Raw genomic sequence first — 22,690 nt, forward strand, 5'->3', positions numbered from 1 at the left:
GTATTGATGAACCTAGCAAAGATTTAACAGCATTTGTCACCCCTTTTGGACAATATAGATACACTCTGGTTCCTTTTGGGAAAAATCTAGGTACCCAGTTGCTCACCAGAGCTTCAGACAAAATTTTGGGAAAATTCAAATATAAGTTTCTTATAAATTATGCAGATGACCTCTTAATTTTTAGCCCTGATGAAGAAACACATCTTCAACAAGTACTCCAAACCCTGCGAGAAGCCGGGTTGACGGTTAATCCAACTAAATCTCAGTGGATGCGATGGCTTTTATACTTGTCCAGATTTTCTTATTATGTGGAACATATAGCTTCCCGACATAATCCCGTTGCGAACTGTTTGTTACGCATGTACTCCCCAGAGGAATTCCAAACATCCCCACCCCCTTTTAGCTCCTTAGCTTTTGCTGCTCCCAAGTTTCAGATAATTCATTCACAAATGTCTCAAGAAAATATATTTTGGTGGCTTTCTTATAGCAAAGATATTAAGACATATATTAAGTCCTGCATATATTAAGACATATATTAAGGCGTTACCCCCACACCCCCTATACGCCTTCATGGCGTGGTGCTAAGCACAGGGGAGCACTTTACCTTTTTTTATATTAAGTCTTGCAAAACTTGCCAAAAGGCAAAATTAGCCACATGGAAGTCACCGGGATTCCTTTCTTCAGAAATTATTAAACATCCTTGGCGCCGCCTATATATTGATTTGGTTGGACCATTGGTTCATTCCTCTAAAGGAAATTCCTTCATTTTAGTAGTAGTGGATGCATTTTTCTAAATGGGTTTCATTATATCCCTTATGTTCCGCCACTTCTAACCAGGTTATTGACAAGCTTCGCTCACTCTTCCTTACCTTTGGGGCTCCTTGCAAACTTGTTTATGGCAATGCTTCATATTTCCGTTTGCGAATCTTTAACAATTTTCTTTTTGAATCACAGGTTAAACATATATATACCAGTGCCTATTACCCAAATCCATCCCTAGCAGAATGCTTCATTCGTAATCTTAAGGCTTCTCTTATAGCATACCATTCAGACGACCATACTAAGTGGGACATCCATTTTACTGCCATATCATTTGCCTTTAATACAGCTATGCATGATAGCATACAAACTACGCCATCACAAATTTTATTTTGCTGTGATATCGATGGGCCCATGAATTTTCCCTTTTTAATGGCCTACAGTATTCATCGTGTTTGCATCTTATGGGTTTTAACCATCCCACAACTATTACAGAATTTATGCTTATTGCACAGTAAACTGTAAGAGTAAACATGGAAAAAGCGATTACAGTTCAGCAGCATGTGGCAACAGAAAAACACAAACTTGGTGTGCAGCAAATTCAGAGTGGAAAAGCAACACTGCAAATGCTTTTAGAAGAATCCAGTAGATCTTATTCTCCATTCTGTGATGAACTGTGTACAGCCTTCCTTTGTGCCGACATTCTTCTATGTAAATTAAATCACCCGAAACTGCAGAGAAAAACACAGGCAAATCTTTACCTGATTCTTCTACATTATGTAAGAATTATGTCAGCCAATGTTATGAAAAAACTATGCACAATGTACTGTTGACCAGATAGGTCAATGCTAAATAATCCTGTTTTTGTTCTTTGTATTTCCTGAAGCAAGTCAGAAACAGATATTTTTCAAGCTCTCAGACAAGCCACTGGTGCCACACCTCCCTGTATGCTGTAGACAGGCAGAAGGCTCCGTGGATTTCTACTTGGCAGGGGATGTAAGAAGTGCTTTATCCCTTTGTGTCCCTTCCCCATCAAGGGAGGTGTGATGAATGCAAATTGTGCCCCTCCCCTCTTCAACCATGCCTCATCTCTTCCTCCTCTTGCATGAACCCATTAGAAGTTCTAGGTCGCTTGATGAATGAATGAGGAAAGGGGAGATCGCCTAGCTACCAAACAGGCTTCTGGTAAATTTTATGACAGAAAATGACATGAGGCTTAGAAAACATACAAAGTGCGAAATGATTTATGGCAAATGTAAGATCAAGATAAACATCCTAACATTTAACATTGTCTTTTGCCAGAACCTGAATGGCAGAATGCATTAAACAGGTAAAAAAAAACTTGCTTGCACCCCCCTCCTTCCCACCTCCATGTCTTCACAGTTTATTCCTCGTGATGTTCTGTATTTACATTAATGATTTAGAACAGTCTAGTTCAATACAGCAAACTTTGGTGCATACCGTATTTATGTGCATATAGCGTGCACATTTTTCCAAAAGTTTTGACACAAAAAACTGTGGTATATGTTATATGTAGAATAATTCTGACAGTTAACATGAAACCATGCTTGTTTTTCACTATGTCACTGTGTATAACACGTATATATTAGTTTGTCAACATTCGCTGGAAAATATCATAAATAATTTCCTTAAAAATTAATTCCTCGGTGATATTTTGCCTTTTATCAGAATTTTGTGTCACCAAACAAAGCATCGCCATTCTGGTGGCGATCGAGTTTGAACCTCTCATCACATGGGAGCTGAATCATCGGTACTTGTCGTTCGAAAAATAATGGAAAATAGCTTCTTCAAAAATCATGTCTGGGTTAGACACTGTAATAAATAGATGATGGGCACTGCATATAATATGTATATATCAACAGGGGTAAATACAAAGTACACCATCGAGTTTGTCAACATTCGCAAGAAAATATCACAAACAACTTTATTAAAAATTGCTTCCATGGTCAGCATCATCCTGCTGGTGATCAAGTGCACATCTCTCATCACATGGGAGCTGAATCATCGATATTTGTCTTGTGACAAATAATGGAAAATAACTTCCTCAAAAATAGTGTCTGGGTTAGAAACTGTAATGAACAAATGCTAGCAAATTCCTAGGAACTGCATATAATACGTACATATCAACAGGCATAAATACAAATTACACCCATGGATTTTTCAGTGTTCACAGGAAAATCATAAACAACTTTATTAAATAAATTTTCCATGGTGTAAACATTTACTATCAGTCATTTCTACCTTCTTCTATTTGTATTCTTGTGCATGCATGTTAGGTTAGGCAGCCAGGTTTGGTTTCTTTCGCATTAATAATTTTAATAATTAAAAAAAGTGTATAAATATGAAAATGTGGTTTTTCATGATTTTTCACCATCTATCAGAACATTTTGCATTACCAAGCAAACCGATGCCATTGTGTCAGTGATCAAGTGGGCATGGGTATTTGGTATTTGTCGGACAAGAAATAATAGAAAATAACTTCCTGAGCATTGCAAATTGAAATTCTCTTACATTTGGCTCACCATCCTGTTGCAGTTTTTCTGACCATACTGCAGAACTTGCAGTTTGAAAGCAGCAGTATAACTTGCACTTGCCCATTTTTCCACTTCATCATGTTTTCTTCTACCAAAGAATAAAGGAGGTGGTTACAAAAGTGAAAGATTTGGAAGGCTAAACATAATGGGGTGGGGGGCACTTGCATGAATTGGTGACTCATTGTATACAGGCATGCATTTCATTCTTGATTGACATGGCGGCAGCTTTATGCCCTAAAACTAAGAAAGACATTTCTTGAACCCATCAAAACCAGAATGTGCCTTGTACACATGTAATTACCATATATAGTACTCCCTTTTTTCTGCATGTACCTAATTTTACCATTCTAATTATCTTCAATAATACATTTTTCTCAGTTATAAGTTTTCTTCCTGCTGTCCTCCATAAAATGTATAACTGAGATTTTACTGTAGTTCAATCGAGTAAGAACCACTTGACTGGAATCCCTATGGAATCCTCGGGGCACTAGGAAAAGGAGAAAGTCCAAAACCTCAAATATACGTTACACTGAAGGGAAAAGAAGACAGTGTGGGCAAATGTTGGAGAGAAGTGAAGAATTTCATGCAACAGCAGGGACAGCGACAAGGGTGGGCACGGGTGGGCAAGCACCCACCCAAAAATTTCTGTGCCCACCTGATTGCCTACCCAATCAAATTCAATAAGTACATATACTTGGGGATATGTGAATGACTCAATAAAAAAGAGTATTCTGGTGTTCATAACATGTATATTTTACTTTTGAATATTATCTATGTTAGAAATGTTCACATATTATCATCCCATAAAAAGCCAATTTTGTCATTAGAAAGTGAAAGTAATTACTAGAGCTATTGAAACAAAAATTGTGATCAAATTAACTTCCGTGATTAAAAGCAGCTAGTAGGCTTAGGAGGCTCAAAATTATGCAGGGTATGATCAAGATTAGATCAGAATTTAGGGTGAACTTGAGGACTGCAGCTCCGGGCCTCCACACACGTATATAAATCGCGGCCTGAGAATGGTTAAAATAATCTCCAAATAAACAAATAAAAACATCAGCTTAGCATTACTTCCTCCAGCAACACAATAAATTATTTCGACTTTTTAATTATTATTAGAATAATTTAATCAAGAAGACTTAGATGGGAAGGCTATGTGACATGAATGGAGGAAAGAATAGTTTACAGGATTCTTGTTGGGAAACCTGATGGTAAGAGACCAGTAGGAAGGCCAAGACGAAAATAGAGGGATAACGTTGAGATGGACCTAAAGGAAATTTGTAAGGATGGGAAAGATTTGATTGATCTTGCCCTGGAAAGGGACAGATAGAAGGCTTGTGTTGCTGCAGCCATAAACCTTCAGGTTTAAGTACGCTAGAGTGTGTAGTATAGGTTTAATTAGCTTTGCATTGAAATTCCAGAAGTGTTCCTTTTTTTATTTCATTACAATTTTTATATACCTGTCATCTTCAAATATGAATATGGTATGCAAAATATCAACTTTACATTCGTTTTACTAATAAGAAGGAATCACAATAATCACTACAATACCGAAGTGAATAAATTTTAATAAACCAGTTATGTATGGAAAAAGCTACAGAATTATTCAATTGCTAATGAGTGCCTTATCCTCTTTAGAAATCCTCATTCCACACATAAATTTTGCCACATGAATCAGCCGAAAATGTCAACAGAATTTGTACATGCAGCAGAAGTAAAGAAAAAATAGTTACGTCACGAAGTATCCAGAAGACGGTTTTGTGAGTTTGTTTTTAAGCCCACTTTTATGCTCACATAGGCTAATCGGGACTATTCCTACAGTTTAACGTGTAGTCCGAACAAGCGTGCATTGTGCTTCCACCAGAGGAGGGGGAGTCGAACACAGGACCTCTTCATTATAATGCGACAGCGTTATGCCATTGGAGAAAAAATATACAGAAAAGAACTCGCAACAAACGTGTCATTTTACCACCACAGAAGATGCGTCCATTTTAAGAGGGTGTATTGCCTGAGACAAATATTTGAGACTTTTGGGAAACAAAACATTGTTCACGGAATTAGCTGCCTTGATCTACTAATGAACACTGTGCAATGTGTTTCATTAGTAGAAACTACCACCTTAACTTTCGAAGTGGTATGTACTAATGAAACTCCGATGTTTGGAAGAGTAAGTTGTGGAAGATTTGTTTTATTTTAAGTAATTTCTCTGCTAATATTGATAATTACGACGATAAGGTTCAATGGTGATTAGATGAAAGTGACGAAGGGGCGAAAACAAACACACGCGGACATTCAAAATACAAACCCCCATAAATTATTACTTCGACTGTGGTTCCAGGTGCAGGGGACTCATTGCCCTGCAGGAATAAAGTTTGCTGGGTATGCTGTACATGACAGAGTTTGACATTCTAGTGTGTTCTGTGTTCGAAATGGTCATACCATACAACCCAAGTCATCTATGAAAAATAGATGAAATATTGCTGGTACAGTGATCAACTTTGATGAATATCAACTTAGCTTCTATTCAATTCTGAACAGATTTCTCAACCTTACTTGTTTATTACTTATGAGTAATATTTTGTAAAAATAGCCTTTCATTAGCCTAGGAACACTTCATGGACAATGAACAAAGAATTGGTTTTCCATGTGTTTTAAATCATTCCTAATAAGACGTTCATTTTAATCCAAACATTCAGTGGTGGCAATTAGGGGGAGCGGGAGGTGGGGCATGCAGTTTCCCCCGGCACATTTTGCCACTTTTTGCCCCCACACTATGACCTCTTTATGCTAAGCCTTTTCTACCTAAATAAAGTATATTGCCCTTGCCCCTCAAATGTCAGTTGTACAAACCTTGTAAGCTAAGAAAAGCGACCCCCAAGGAGTAAGATAACTCTTTCATTCAAAAACTCATACGATGAAAATACTATGGTCAGGAACATGCATTTAAATTATGAGAAACGTCATGATTGTCTACCATCGTACTTTCTATCACTGTCGCCGAATACACACACACACATATATATATATATATATATTTTGTTCTCGAAGGGCAAAATGTAATGCAACACAAGCTTAAACCTAATTCACATTTATTTCATTATATTAACGTGCGTGAAAGAATGTGACTGTGAATGTATGGCTGTGCATGGATAAACACTTCGTTGAAATAACTGTGTCCATCAGAGACAACGCGAAAGGAAATGGAACAAGTTGCGAGAATAGATTAGAAAAGAATAAAGGAAAGAGAAGGGAAAACAAGCAAGAAGAAAGTCAGGAGTGTAAGAGAGAGGGGATACATATACATCTTACATGCACATATATATGGTCTTATAATTTATACTGCCCACCAGGGCTGGATTAAGACGAAATTGGGCCTAATGCTTGAAATCTTTGGTGAACAATAAACACAACGACGTTATAGTTACGTCACAGCGCAAAGAATAATAGTAACTGTATAATAAGTAACGCTGTGTCTAGGCGTCCGAAATTGGAGCTCCAAATTTCAATCTAAGATTTATTTTTAGGTTAACATAGCAAAAGAAAACTGTTCAGCTTTCGGAAAATTCTCGTCTGTTTTCATCTGGGCCTATTTCAGGAATAGGCCTAATGCTGCAGCGTCAATAGCACCCACCTTAATCCGGCCCTGCTGCCCACCCTAATCTATCAATATGGAGCTTCTGCCCACCAGCCAAAAATTTCTGGTGCCACCCCTGTGCAACAGAGTGAGATAGAGATGCTTCATGGATGCCCTATGTTCCAGTAGGAACTAAAGGAATTAAGTAAAGTAAATCAGAAGATGGCATTAACAATGGATGAATACATTGAAAAAATTATTACATATATAGAGAAAGACTGCCATGTGGTCAATGCAGTTTACCACAACACAGTGACAAAGTTAATAGCCATGTTTCTGGAAACTGGAAATTTTGCAAAGTATTGGATATCCAATAATGGTTACAAGTAAGAAGACCACAACCATTGGGCTTGCAACATTTGGGAAAAGTTTGAAATGCAGCACCAGACAGTTATCCGCTAAGTGTCAGTGAAAATTTATCATTGTGATACACCTAAAGAATACCTAAAGAGGCAGGAAAGAACATAAAATATAGTATATATTTTAAAAAAGGAAAGTTAAAAATTTTTGTACTTACGTATGTGAGTATAGTGCTCTTATTGTAGAACGACGTTTCAGAGATTGACTATCTCTTTCCTCAGGTTCGTATAAAAACTAAGTACTTGGCATAGTACTGCGTCAAAAATGTAATATGAGGATTGTGGTTAAGGGTTGGTTAGGGTACATTTAAAATATTAAGTTTTTGCTATTAGAAGTACGTAAAAACCAAGCCGTTCCCTAATAAAACTTGTACAGTAGACCTATTCACAGGTAAAAAAGTTAAAAAAGTTAAAAATCTAAAAAACCTGCATAAATCACAATGCAACCTGCAGGTTTGGCCTTTCCTACCCAACTGTGCTTATCCATCCACATGAAGGTCAATTCACAACGAATATTTCCCCTCCCCTTAATTTTCTCGTTTCCCCTTATTACATCACAAATCCAACGTGAATTCACGTTCCTCTCTTGCAGCTTGCATAACTTCCGGAGTGACGTGGAAACCGATATTGGGTTCAATCTTCCAGGCTTTATCCCATTTTTTGAGGAAATTGATCCACCCTTCTTCCAAATTTCCTTCGTCCCTATTAAGATTATTCTTCCCCCCCCTACAAATACTCGCTGTTTCGTACACGTTTCTTCCTAATTTCCTCCCCTCTTTTCTGATTATCTCTTTTTTTGCGATTCTATGCCCACTTTCCAAAATGTGTTCTGAGAGACCCGTTTTGGGAACTTTTTCCCTTATGTCCTTTTCATGCTCGCTCCATCTTTTACCCATATTTCGGCCCGTCTGTCCTATGTACTCCTTCCCGCATTGGCATTCTATTCGATAAACCCCCTTCTGTTTTTCCGGTATTTCCCTAGTTGTCTTTCCTTTCTTATAATCGGTGAAGTATTTTTCTACATTCTTTGGTGCTTTCATCCCGCAAACGATTCCAAAATTTCTCGTTATTTTTCCGATTTTTTCCGATACGGATTGATGGTAAGGGATGCCAACGTACTTTACCCTACTATTTTCGATTTTTTCCCCTTCTTTTTGATCCCCTTCTTTCCTAATAATTTTCCGTGCTCTCTCCGCTATCTTATCCATTTCTCTATTTGTGTATCCGTTTTTTAATCCTGTTTTTCTTATCCACCGAATTTCGTTGTCTTTTTCTTTTTCATTATTGCATAGTCTACCGGCCCTAATAAAAAAGTTAAGGAATACGTTTTTCTTTGTTATTTCGGGGTGCGCCGATTCCTTGTTAATATATAAGTTCCCCGATAGGGGTTTATGATGAACTCCTGTTCTAATCCTATTCCCTTCTTTCAAGATACTAAGATCCAGGAAATTGATTTTTCCATCGCTTAAGTTTTCCCTAGTGAAGTTTATTCTTTCATCTTGTTTTTCTAATTCTTCAAAAACCTTGTTCAGTGCTACCCCCTTTCCTATAATCAAGATATCATCAACGTATCTCCCATAATATTTAATACCCATTCCTGTTTTTTCCAAAGCTGCCTTCTCAATGAAGTGCATAAAAATGCTCGCTACTATACCCGAAATGGGGTTTCCCATCGCCAAGCCTTCTTTTTGTCTATAAATACTGTCATTGACATAGAAAAAATTATATTCCGTTACAAGGTTATACCATCGTACATATTCCCAAGCAGTTAGGATGTCTATTCCTTTTTCTAACAGCCACCTTAGTAAACAATCTCCTGCCTGCCCCCTTGGTACACTTGGGTATAAGTTAACAACATCAAAGCTACTTATTGTATCTTCGTCATCAATTTCCAGATTTTCTATACATTCTTTAACTTCTACGGCATTCCTAACGCTATATTGGGTGTTCTCATTTACCTTCCTTATTCTTTTTACCAGCATTTTTGCTAGCCCATATCCCGGATGTTCGTATGTTGGTATAATAGGCCTAAGTGGTATGCCTTGTTTGTGTGTCTTAGGTATTCCAAAAGCAATTGGTATGTTGCCAACTTTAATTTCCTTAATAAGGATTTTCTTTTCGCTTGTGCCCAATGTAATGCTTGTCTCTACCCCTTTTTTGATCTCTCTTCTAATCTTATTAATAGGGTCTTTCTCTATTTTCTCAAAATCGTTACCTTTAAAGCTATCTTCTAATTTTTGGTGATATTCCTCTCTGTCCATGATAACGATCTTGTTTTCTTTATCAGACCTAATTAGAAATACGTTATTCGCCTTCACCCATTTTCTTACATTTTTTAAATCGCGTCTTAGGTTTTCGTTTACTTTCTCTTTCCGTGTTCTATCTCCCCCTTTCGTGTTCGTTTCCTTTTTAATTTCTTTTTGCAAGTGTTGTTCTACAATATTACGTATCCTTTGTCTAACCTCAGTTTTATCCTCCCTTTCGTCAATAGTTGTTACGATCGTTTCTGCTGCTATTATGAATTCCTCTTTTTCAAGTTTCTCTACCCCTATTGCAAATTTCTGCCCCTTGTTCATAATCCTAATCAACTCTTTAGGTGGTTCGTGGGTGGTTAAATTTAAAATGTTCTCATTATTTCCCCACTCCTCTGTTTTTTGTTTCTTATTCTCTAGATTATCCTTCCTATTCAATTTTAATTTCATCAATTTCCTCTCTATAGTATTACTATCCCTAAATTTGGCTTTTTCCACAGCTCTAAAGTGTCTCTCTTCAATGCGGTTCCACGTCACTTCGTCTAGTTCCCCACTAACTTCCAAATGTAATCTATAGCATTCCTTATTAAGACGTTCGACTTGTCCATGTACTTCCCTAATACATTTCCCTAGTATTTTAAACTGTATTTCTTGTTTTTGTTCAATCATGCCTACACTCAACGGTTTATACCCCCATTTTAAAAAGTTTGGTAAAACCCCCATTTTCCTGCATTGTTTTAAAAATCTAATCCTGATTAAACCCTTATTCAACTTAATCCTCTTATTTTCTAGTGCACGCACTTTTCTCCCCGTATCGGAGATCAATAGCATTTTATAGGTTTGTCGCGTGTTACTCACAAATCCAGAATATAAAAAAGGAAAGTTAAAAATTTTTGTACTTACGTATGTGAGTATAGTGCTCTTATTGTAGAACGACGTTTCAGAGATTGACTATCTCTTTCCTCAGGTTAAGCACAATCTTCATATTACATTTTTGACGCAGTACTATGCCAAGTACTTAGTTTTTATACGAACCTGAGGAAAGAGATAGTCAATCTCTGAAACGTCGTTCTACAATAAGAGCACTATACTCACATACGTAAGTACAAAAATTTTTAACTTTCCTTTTTTATATTCTGGATTTGTGAGTAACACGCGACAAACCTATAAAATGATAGTATATATTTTGGTTATTTTATTTACTTTTTTGCAACTTTTCACTAATCGTGGTGATATGCAAGTGTAATGATTACAGAGGTGCTGACTGTGCCAGTGACCATTAGTTAGTAATTGCTAAATTAAGACAAAGACTCTCAGTGATAAATCATAAGCAAAAAAAATCTAAACGTTCTAAAATTAAATACAGGAAAATTTGCTGATGAAAGAATTAAGAATGATTACCAAAAAACTGTGAAAAAGATTTGATATTTTACAGGATTTAAATGATGATGAAAATATAAATGAAACAGATGTAAATGAGAATTGGGAGCACATATGCAATGCAATAGAATCAGCAACTAAAGAAAGTAAGCAGTGGTTTGAAAATGAATGTTATAATCTAATAGAAATGAGAAACCAGCCTAGACTTAGGTGGTTAAATACCTCTGATGATATAAATTTAAGCACTCATAATAGAATAAAGCAAGAAGTAAACAGCACATTTAGAAGCAAGAAAAAAGAGATTACTTGAAAAGCAAAATTAACCAAATAGAAACAAACAGCAAAAACAAATATGTCAGAGATTTATACAAAGATGTACATGAATTTAGAAAGGGGTGGCAACCTAAAATAAACTTGATAAAAGATAAAAACGATGATTTTTTGGCTGATCCAAGTGATATTTCAAATAGATGGAAGAACTACTTTAATATGTAGATTTTTCAGTGAAAAATGCAGGCTCAACCAGGACTCAAACCCTGGTCTCTGGCATACTCTGTCATTGCACTACCACTGAGCTACCGAACCAGCCTGGCTTCAACTGATTTTTTACTGTCGCTGCTTTACCTGTGTGGAATAGTTTCTTCTAGTGCTACCGCAATGGGATCTGCTGCCCTTGAAACACTGTAGACTTGGACGTTGCCTGGTTCCTCCCAGCATAGAGATATTTGTATTAATTCTTTTTAGAAGAACTACTTTAATGACCTTTTAAATGTTCATGTAGAAGATAAATGAAATACACACAGCAGAGCCATTAGTTCCAGAATCTAACTTGACTGAAGTTAAAGATGCTATTAAAAGGCTAAAGAATAACAAAGCACCTGGCATTGATTTAATACCTGCTGAATTAATTAAATATGGTGGGAATTTATAAATTAATTTGATTAATAAGGAATAAAGAGGAAATTCCTCAACAGTGGAAAGAATCTATCATTGTTCCTGTGTTTAAAAAAGATGATAAACCGAACTGCAATAACACTGTGCGACAATGAAAATTGCTGCAGAACAAAAACATGTGATTCCTATGGAGTTCAGTGCCCTGATGACGATAGTGAAAACCGTTTTTCGCTATCACCTAAACTTTTCTCTGAAAACTCAATTTTATCAGCGCACGACTGCATGTTATTGTTGTCGCGGCACTTATCAGCACAGCCTGTTACTAGGGCTCGACAGTGCATAGGGGAGGGGGTGGAGAGAGAAGGGATAGATAGCCACTTGGTTGAGGTATAGTATGGTATAATGGAGTTTCAGTTATTTGCATTAGTCAGTTGCTAGTGGGATCATGCAGTGTCTGTTCCTTCAGTGTGTGTCATGTAAAACCCCTAACGTGAAGAATACTGTTTGTGTGTGTTCGCATGTTTCTTGTGTTCAGCAATGTCTAGGATGTGTGTTAATTTACCAAACCTTTTCTGTTATGTGTGTGGTGAGTTTACGACGAAGTCCCAAAGACATCCCATTTCCCCGCTTGTCAAAAATACGTACGAGTTGTATTTTGAATTAAAGGTAGATGAGGGTAAGTGTTGAGCACCACAGAACTGTTGCTCACGTTACTCTTGCTATTTAAGAGGCTGGTTGCATGGAACCTACCCATCTATGCCATTTGCCATACCACAGTTGTGGAGGGAACCTAGAGACCACATAACAGATTACTTTTGTTTAATGAAACTAACTGGAATCTCAAGTAAATCAAGACACACAGTTTCATATCCAAATTTGGAATCTGCAGTGCGCCCAGTTCTGCATTTTGATTCTTTCCCAGTTACAAAACCACCAACGGAATGGACACTGGAAGATGAAACAGACGATGGTAGTGACCAACCAATAGATCATGAAGATCTTGATTACACGCCATCTACATCACAGCCCCAACCACAGCCATTGTCACAAGCAGAATTGGCATGAACCCATTGTTGACAAAGACAGTGTGCTGTTACCACCGCTCCATCTGAAATTGGGCTTCATGAAGAATTTTGTGAAAGCAATGGACAAAGATGGCAGGGTATTAAATTTTTACTGTCAAAATTTCCTGGAATTAGTACTGCAAAAATTAAAGAAGGTATTTTCATTGGTCCTCAGATTCGTGACTTGATGAATGACATAACCTTTGAAGAGTTGCCGACAGATACTGAGAAGGCAGCTTGGCTTGCCTTTAAAGATGTATGCAACAATTTCTTGGGTAACGTCAGGTCTGACAATTACAGAGAACTGACGGAATACATGCTGGACTGTTACAAGGCTATGGGGTGCAACATTTCTTTCAAAATACATTTCCTGCATTCTCATTTGGATTTTATTGCGCCTAATCTCGGAGATGTGAGTGACGAACATGGTGAGCGATTTCACCAAGATATCTCTGCCATGGAAAGGATATATAAGGGAAGATGGTCACCAAACCTTTTGGCAGATTACTGCTGGACACTCCTACAAGAAGTTTCACCATCTACCCGCAAATGAAAAGTTTCCAGAACATGTTTCTAACTTATAAATACATTTCAAGTTTTTGCAGATTTCTCGTACCTTTTCTATGTTTTGTAATACAAACAATTAATTTTGTTCCATGATCTGTATTTTATCCAGCTACAGGTTCCTCCTGTACTGTAATGGAGTCGTTTCCAAGTGTCGCGAAAGTTGCTACCTTGTTTTTCGTGAATTACAATATATTACTTACTATATGAAATATAGGCTAAGTGGTACATGTAGCATATCTTTTCCAGAAAAATTGGTACGTGATGGAACATTTCTGATTTCATAATCAGCGTATTTGATTTAGTAAAGAACACCTTCCTTCATCTCGCGGCAAGACACAAAGTTCAAATTTGTTGCACTGTGTAATTACTGTGGAATTTCTCTCCTCTAAGCATCACATAAAATATTATCTAACATTCTTTTAACAAGACTAACCCCATATGCGAATGAAATTATAGGTGATTATCAATGTGGATTTAAATGTAACTGACCAACTATAGATCAAATTTTACACATCAGACAGACACTTGAGAAAAGGTGTGAATATAATCAAAATGTTCATCAGGTATTCGTTGATTTTAAAACAAGCATATGATTCGGTTAAAAGAGATAAATTATATAATATATTAGTCAGGTTTGAAATACCTAAGAAGCTTGTTAATGTGATAAAAGTGTGCAATAATGAAACAGAAAGTAAAATTTGTGTGGGTATTAATATGTCTGGCAAATTTACAATTCATGATGGGTAGAGGCACATATTTTTGGTAAATAAAAAAGCAAAATTTCGGCAGGTTTGAAATACCTAAGAAGCTTGTTCATGTGATAAAAGTGTGCAATAATGAAACAGAAAGTAAAATCCGTGTGGGTATTAATATGTCTGGCAAATTTACAATTCATGATGTGATGGGTTAAAACAGGGAGATGCATTATCTGCATTGCTCTTTAATTTTGCCTTAGAATATGCTGTTACGAATGTAAAAAAAAACTAATGAAAGACTAAAATTAAATGGTATGACTCAGTTGATAGCATATGCAGATGATGGAGACTTACTAGGGGATGATACAAATATAATTAAGAATATGCTAAAATATTTTTCAAAAGCAGCTAAAGAGATAGGTTTGGAAGTTAGCAAAGATAAAACCAAATATACGTTTACAGGCTGAAACCAAGTGTTAGGTAATAATCAAAACTTAATTATTGATAACAACTCATTTTAATCAGTTTCCAAATTCTAGTACTTAGGAGTAATACCATAGAAAAGGGTATATAACCAGAAGTCTAACTGAGGCAGGAAAACCGGTGCACGGACCTCCCACTGGTAATCGCCATTCGCAAGAAGTTTTGAAATAGTCATCGCCTTGTAATCAAGGGGTCCCGGGTTTGATACCCGGTGGAGGCACAAGTGGTTTGGATCCCTCTTTAAACTATAGGTCCAGTCTCGATTAGCCTTCCTGTCTATAAAGTGTACTTAAAACACCAAATCAAAACAAAAAAAAAAAAAAGTTTTGAAATAATCCACTATGAGGCACTGAGGGGACCACTCGCACTCTTGCTTCCACTTATTCTGCCAAGAGATGGCGCTGCTGAATTTCACCGATGTAGAGGTCAAAAACTGACGTCACCAGACTCCCACCTCCCCAGAGGGATGGGGTTTCCCACAAAATGGCCACCTGCGATTCTGCGAAGCCTCAGTGCTTGGTGGCTTTGCTTTTAAAAATTGGTGTGTACCTTGACTTTTACTAGCGGTTAGAAAACAATAGAATGATGTACATCTATGTAAAGGATAGATTCTGGAGAATATCTGGATATTATCCTAATTTCTCACAGTTATTGAAGAAATAATGTAATAAAATCGGGCACTTTTTCAATGAACACTTCAAAAATTTACCACAGATAAATTGTTTACATGGGGTTATATATAACTTTGAGTTTATTTCATCTTCTACATAAATACGACCTCAATAGATATAAAAGACGTTACTCAGTGAATTTAGTAATCGCAGTTAAAAGTATCTCTGGAAGGAAGTCCTTATACCCTTTTCAGGAAACTGCATGGCGACAAAATAAAACATTTCAATTATTTTTGAATTAGGTACAATAACTTCGTTCAGCATTCAAGGCAAAGATAAAGTCAGATATTTATCGAGAATTCTACAGCGGAAAGGGGGTGGGGATTTCAAGAAAATTATGTAGGCGGTTGTAAGGGTCAAAATGATCGTAAATGTATGCATGTGGTAGAGAGGGGTGTTGAGGAAATATGGTAGAGGTGTTGATAAATCACTGGTACAGTTATGGGACAATGCATCTCTCCAGAAAATTATTGCTGTGATAATAAGGTGAGTAAAGGAATAACGCTTAGCTAATGAAGAAATAACATAAGGAAATCAACTACATTTTATTTTTAAAGAATCACGTCAGCAATTTATTAAGGAACATAAATTTTTGCTGCCAATTTCCTCATATTTTTGTAATGGGTGTAAAATACCATGAGACACATTGCACAGTGTTCATTAGTAGATCAAGGCAGCTAATTCCGTGAACAATGTTTTGTTTCCCAAAAGTATCAAATATTTGTCTCAGGCAATACACCCTCTTAAAATGGACGCATCTTATGTGGTGGTAAAATGACACGTTTGTTGCAAGTTCTTTTCTGTATATTTTTTCTCCAATGGTATAACGCTGTCGCATTATAATGAAGAGGTCCTGTGTTCGACTCCACCTCCTCTGGTGGAAGCACAATGCACGCTTGTTCGGACTACACGTTAAACTGTAGGAATAGTTCCGATTAGCCTATGTGAGCATAAAAGTGGGCTTAAAAACAAACAAAACAGTCTTCTGGAAATGATATTGAATTTTACAACACTTTCTTGCTCTACGGCAAACTTAACTGGTTTTGTAGAACCAATTATACTAACATTGTTGGATTAAAAATAAATTACCAAGAACAGTTCATTCATCAGTTTCTTGTGCAAGGATTCAATGTGTGAATGGCGAAACGAGAAGCCATGCAATGGAGTGTATTTTACCATGGCATAGACGTATAAGCAGCATACCACTTTTCAAATTACTGCTATCAAAAATTAAAACAAAATTTGGCAGCTCTGCATTTTTGGTGTTGTAAAACATCTCTATTTAGTCATATATGCAGTAGCATTAATATCCAGCATACAGATTTTAAACTTACTAGTTTTAAAAAAATAAGGTTCGATATGACAATTATTAAAAAAATTCCTATTTGGTTGTATTGACAGTAGCATAAATAACCAGCATTTCAATCTTCAAATTTCTGTCTTCAAAAACTGAAAGGTTAAAATTGGCACCCTGCATTTCCAATTACTTTAAACTCTCCTCTTTAACTATATTCAAAGTAGCACATATAACCAGCATATTGATTTTCAAGTTTTTATCTTGAAAATAAAAAAATAAATAATGAAAAAAAAAGATATGGCAACAGCGAGTGTTTTGAATGAAACGGCTTGGTCATTTGTCCTCTGTACACATTGAATTACTTTTTCTCTGCGCGCCTCACAGCTTTCTGGCATTCCGAAGGTCGAATCAATTCTCTGCAGTAGTTTGGCCAATTTCAGTCGCTCGATCCATTATTCCGGATCAAAATTCACCTCCGCCGTGGCGTGAACTGTTATCTCAAACTGATATGTTGAACTGTATTCCCCGAAACTGGTTTCTGAAGTGGTGTGAACCAGAATGCTATTGCACTCACTTCTGGGATGCAAATGGAGTACTTTTTGGATATTACATGGAAAAGGGAGTAACAGTGACCAGCACTTCCTATGCAGATCTGCTCCAAAATCACCTTCGCCCTGCAATCAGGAGTAAACGATGAGGACTTCTGACTTCAGGTGTATTGTTACTACATGACAATGCCTGAACGCATACTGCCCATTTAACGGTTGCGATAATCCAGGATATGAAATTTGAATGTCTCACTCACCCACCTTATTCACCAGACCTTGCTCCCCATGACTTTCATGTGTTTAGACAGCTCAAACAGGCAAAGGGAGGTAGGCATTTCTGAAGCGATGAAGAGGTGAAAACCACGGTGCACGAGTGGCTATAGTCACAACCAAAAGAATTCTTCTCACCAGGTATTAATGCACTTCCGAAGTGCTGGAATATGTGCATTGCACGTCATGGGACTAGGTCAAAAAATGATGTATGTATAATTTTTCTGTATTTCCTCATTTACCTCATAATAAATAATTAAGGTTTTCAATTGAATCACCCTCGTACATGGTAGATTTGTTCTCCAAATATGAGAATGATTGCACGTAAGTTTAAACTTGGCTGCAGAACTGAATTACTGCTGAAATTCTACATTCAGGATAGCTGACTTCAACATGGCAGATATGTCTCAAATACAGTGTGTAACTATAAGGTAGATAACTGTCCCATGAGCCATGACTATGGTGGTATGGTCAGACTGTCCTTAACCACCCACATTTCGGAACTACAGAACTGTCAGGGAACTCACAAATCACAAAGCACACCCAGGATTGGTAAATAAATAAAGGATTACTGCGATAAAATCAAACATGCACATGTATTATATTCAAACCTTAAAATTGATAACAATAAGAAAACAGCACTCACCTCATTTTCTCCATCTAAGTCAAAGTCAACAAGTGCTACAGAGCAAACATTATCACCTGTAACTGTCCAAAAAGGGTCATCTCCTTCAAAATCAAATCCTACTAAAGAGCAATTGCCCCCAACAATTACCAGAGGATTCTGTATACTTCCCAGCTTTCCAATGGTTAGAACATTAGCACCATCTGCTACCTAAAAGTAAGTTACAGTCAGAAGAGCTTTTATTAATAGTGCGCTTAGATAACTTACTTTTTATTGCAAAGCATACATCTATAATGCAGAATTAAATAAATCCAAAGATAAGTGCTCAAGCACCCAATGAAATGGGGTCACCCCTGTGGCACAGTGATAATGCTGTAACTTTCTAATCAAGGCAACCTGGGTCCTATCCCTGGTGAAGGCACATTGGACAGCAGTTCACATCCCACTTTAAACTGTAGGTCCAGTCCTGGTTAGCCTATCTAAGCATAAAGTAAACTTAAAACGAATTTTGACAAGTGAAATAGAACTATGGTTAATAAATTAAATTGCTATGCTTAAATGTACACAAAATTTACAAAGAATAATTTAAAGGCAAGAAGTAATTAACACATCTAAAATCTGTTTTATTGAAATCCAATATTTTAATTTCATTGCAGTGGAGGGACATAGTGGTTCAGATACCACTTTAAACTGTAGTCCTGATTAGTCTTTCTGTGCATATATTTGACTTAAAAACAAACTCAAATAAACAAACAATATTTTTATTTCATTAAAACCACAGCATTGATCACTTAACAGTTGGCAATCGAGATGCACTGAAATATGCTTCATGAAATTGTATTGACTTTATGAAAGTAGAAAAGTATGCATTTTTGCTAGTAACTATTTGTCGATTGTAAATTATATTTTTCTATAAATTAAAAAAGGTAAAGTGCTCCCCTGTGCTTAGCACCATGCCATGAAGGCGTACAGGGGGATATAATTCACATCATAAGAACAGAGAAAAAAATGAAAAAAGAGACAAACAATAAAGAAAAAGAACAGGAGGATAAGGATGTATAGGAAGAGAAGAAGTAAGTGGGTGTGCCATTCAGAAGAAAGATAGAGAAAAAGATAAGAAACATCTATACAAAGTATGGACTAAGAGCAGCTTTCAAGCCACCAAAGAGCATTGAGAAATGGTTTAATGAATACAAAGGAGAGAAGGAGAGTGATGAATTGGCAATGGTAGGGGTATATGAAGCAGAATGTGGTGAATGTACAAGCAAGTACATAGGAAAGACAGGGAGAAGCATCAACGAGAGAATTAAAGAACATAGGAGAGATATTAAAGAGGAAGATCCAAGAACAGCATTGAGTGAGCATATGTTTGACAAATGGGCTCAGGATTAAGAAATTAAAAATTAAGGAGAAGAGGAAAAATGAAATAGAGAGGAAAGTGGCAGTGACAAAGCACATATGCATAAACAGGGGAGAGAAAATTAACAAAAACGAAGGGAAATACGAATAAAATGGGTAGAACTAATAAAAAAGTATGTGGACAGCAAGTTGGTTACGTTTCCAGAGCCACCTTCAATTTTCTGCACAAAAATGGAAGATTTCACTTTACCAGATCAGTTCAAGGAGAAAGAGGTCAGTGCCACCAGAAGGAGGAGGGGAAGGAAGACAAGAGTAGGTTACAGAATGGAGGGGAGGGGGAGAAACAGCCAGCTATAACACCTGCAAGGTGGAAAAGACAGTTTTACCTAGGAGGAAATAAGGACACACATTAATTCCTTAGAAGTGTAGAGTGACTAACCATGTGAGGTTGTGTTGTTGTATGTGTAGCTTGAAAATGTTCTGGGAAACCAGAACGAAATGTCACAAATAAAATAAAATAAAAACCACTAAAAATAACTGTGTTAGATTATTTTGCATGTACAAAAAGTGGTTATGCGAACCTTCAAGAAGAACATTGATATGTTATTTTTCGAAGTAGTCTCCTTCTCTATCGATACACTTCTGTCAACAAGCCACCAGCGAGTTAATGCCCTTGTAAAAAAAAAATACTTTGGTTGACCTGTCAACCAAGAATGTGTCGCCCTTTGAACTTCTTGATCAGATACAAAGTGTTTCCCAGAAAGAGCCTCCTTGAGAGGTCCAAAGAGCCAATAATCACTGAGTGCTAAGTCCGGTGAATAAGGGGTGTGTGCTATAACTTCCATACGTAAGTCCTCAATGGTTTGAACATAAATACATTTTATAAATAAATTATTTTTTCATAATATACAATTACACATATATTACAAATAAAGGGAACCCCCGAAATAAGCCCCCGCATACTTTCAAGGGTATGCGCTTGTTGTCCTGGTGCCTAAGAATATACCAGGATTTGTTACATATGAGATTACAAGCATAATACATATTGGCCAGAACAGAGACATAACTTCGTGAGTGATGGTTTGATCTAATGTTTAATTGTTACAGTGACATTAGTGACATATGCAAAAATTACTCCATAATGTACATTACATTTATAAGGTTTACAATTCCATTTATAATTTTTACATTAGTGACAATGGCAGTTTGTGAGTAATAATAGTAAGCCATTCATTATAGACCAAGACATATATTTCCCACTAACCTCAAAGCGTCACATCCACATCGGCAATATCTAGATAAATTAACAAACAATTTCCCAATTTGACTAGTTACCAAACTATACATGATGTGTTGTGAACTGATTATCACTGAACAACAAATTTGAAGACATTTTCTGTCCTTTAGATGAAATCACGTGTTTTGAACTAAACAAAGGATACAGAATTGAAGTGTGAAAACTGTATGCTTCTATCACGCATCATTTTTTATTGGACAGCCACCTTATTCATTGCCACAAGTATGTGAAAGACATATTACAATATGCCTACAATACAGTAGGAAAACATAGTATAAATACCTATGAACATACCTATGAGCATTTACAATTGTACATATCTGTAGGGGTCTTCCTGATGATAGACCAACAATAGTCAGCAAGCATACTGTCGTTACAAAGTCACCTGAAGCACTTTTCAAACGCAGCAATGTCCTGATGGAACCTTTACCCATGTTCATCACTGACAGCTCCCAGGTTTTGTGGGGAAAAGCCCACATGTGAATCCAGAAACTGTAATTTGAGGTACATGTGGCACCCCATGATATGAAATCAGTGCACCATGTCACAAACAATGGCTTCATATTTGTGTGCTTTGACATTACCCAGGAAACTAGAACACACCAACTTGAATGCCTGCCATGCTGCCTTTGCTGGGTCAGAAAGTGTAGAATCAAACAGCTCTAATCTGTGTGCCAATCAACACACCTTCCTTAACATTTGCCTCTCTTAAGTGTGGGCATTTCGCCCAGAAGTATCTGAAAGCTTAGCCATCTCGACCTAGCGCTTTGATGAAGATTTTCATCAAACCATAGCTTGATGAGTAATGGGGCAGAAAAAGATGCTGATTGATTGATTGAATTAAAATTTTTAGTTGCGTTTGCACATATGGCCATTTTGTACCCTTCAATATATGTAGGAAAAAATCCCGTTATCTAAGATTCATACTTAAAATGTTAAAACAAGTGTTGCAAGGTTGTAGAGGAATCTGCACAAGACAAAAACAACGCATTAAAAAGTCAAATTAACTAAAAGCTTCCTCAAAAAGCTAAAAATCATTTGATAAAACACTGTCATCATCTCCCAACAGGGATAAGAAACAGCTGGAAAGATTAGAAGTCTGCCGGAGGAAAGCAAAATCAGCACATTCAACAAGAATATGTAGAATACTTAGAACGACATCACAAATACAGCACATAGAGGGTCCAAGGGTTAGATGGCTGTGTCCAATACGCTGTGTCCAATACACAATCGAATAAGAACTTCTTCTTGACTAAAGAGAAAGGAGAGGAACACCATGCACCTATGGTGGGCTTAATAGCGTGAAGCTGCTTCCTCGTTGCCGCATCCCACATTTTCTGGCTTCTCAATTGGATCTCGTGATATGTTCTTCACGCCTGTCATAGTGGCCAGTGTTTACGGACATAATGATTATCTCTGTCCCGACTGTCTCACTCACAGAGGAAGCAATGGTACTTCATGTAACCTTGTTGCATATATGTTATCCTGTCATACCAATGTATAATTTAAAGCATTCATTCTTTGTAACACAGGGGAAACACACTTTCAGCTATTGTACCATACATTTCTTATGTAACTTTCAAATTTTGTGGTTTTGGCTAAATGACATGTGATACACGGAAACCAAATGCAGATTTGTTTTTGTCAAGCACAAATACATTAGAATCACACATTTTCATCTAAAGGACAAATTTCGTGTTGTGCAGTGTTATTAGATCCTCGCATGTAAGGCAATTTTAATATTTATTACTGATTGTTCCATGTTTTTAACTTGTGGCCATCGATTATTTGCATATTCTAGCTTAATGAAGCAGGACGTGCAGTGTACTGAGGCGATTCCCAATTTCGACTGTTCTGGTGTTCCAGAGCAGTTTTCCGTATTAACTTGAACAGGAATTGCTTTGTGCATATTGTGAAATGACAGACACCGCACCAACGCCTCACTCTGGAATTCCATAGTGAGGCATTCTTGGTAGAGGAA

The 22,690-nt window shown here is 36.8% G+C and overlaps 1 protein-coding gene across 6 annotated transcripts in view; it reads right to left on the reverse strand.

Annotated features, from left to right (window-relative positions):
* Positions 1-22,690, reverse strand: part of LOC145984111 (BBSome complex member BBS2-like) — a 182,511-nt gene that overhangs the window by 125,660 nt on the left and 34,161 nt on the right. For all 6 annotated transcript variants that reach the window (XM_083117541.1, XM_083117542.1, XM_083117537.1 and 3 more), the window contains one exon: positions 18,075-18,259. In XM_083117541.1, the coding sequence (XP_082973667.1) occupies positions 18,075-18,259 (185 nt within the window). The remainder of the gene's footprint in view (positions 1-18,074; positions 18,260-22,690) is intronic.

Source organism: Lepisma saccharinum, chromosome 2, assembly GCF_977018435.1.
Source record: "Lepisma saccharinum chromosome 2, izLepSacc3.1, whole genome shotgun sequence".
Lineage (NCBI taxonomy): Eukaryota > Metazoa > Arthropoda > Insecta > Zygentoma > Lepismatidae > Lepisma > Lepisma saccharinum.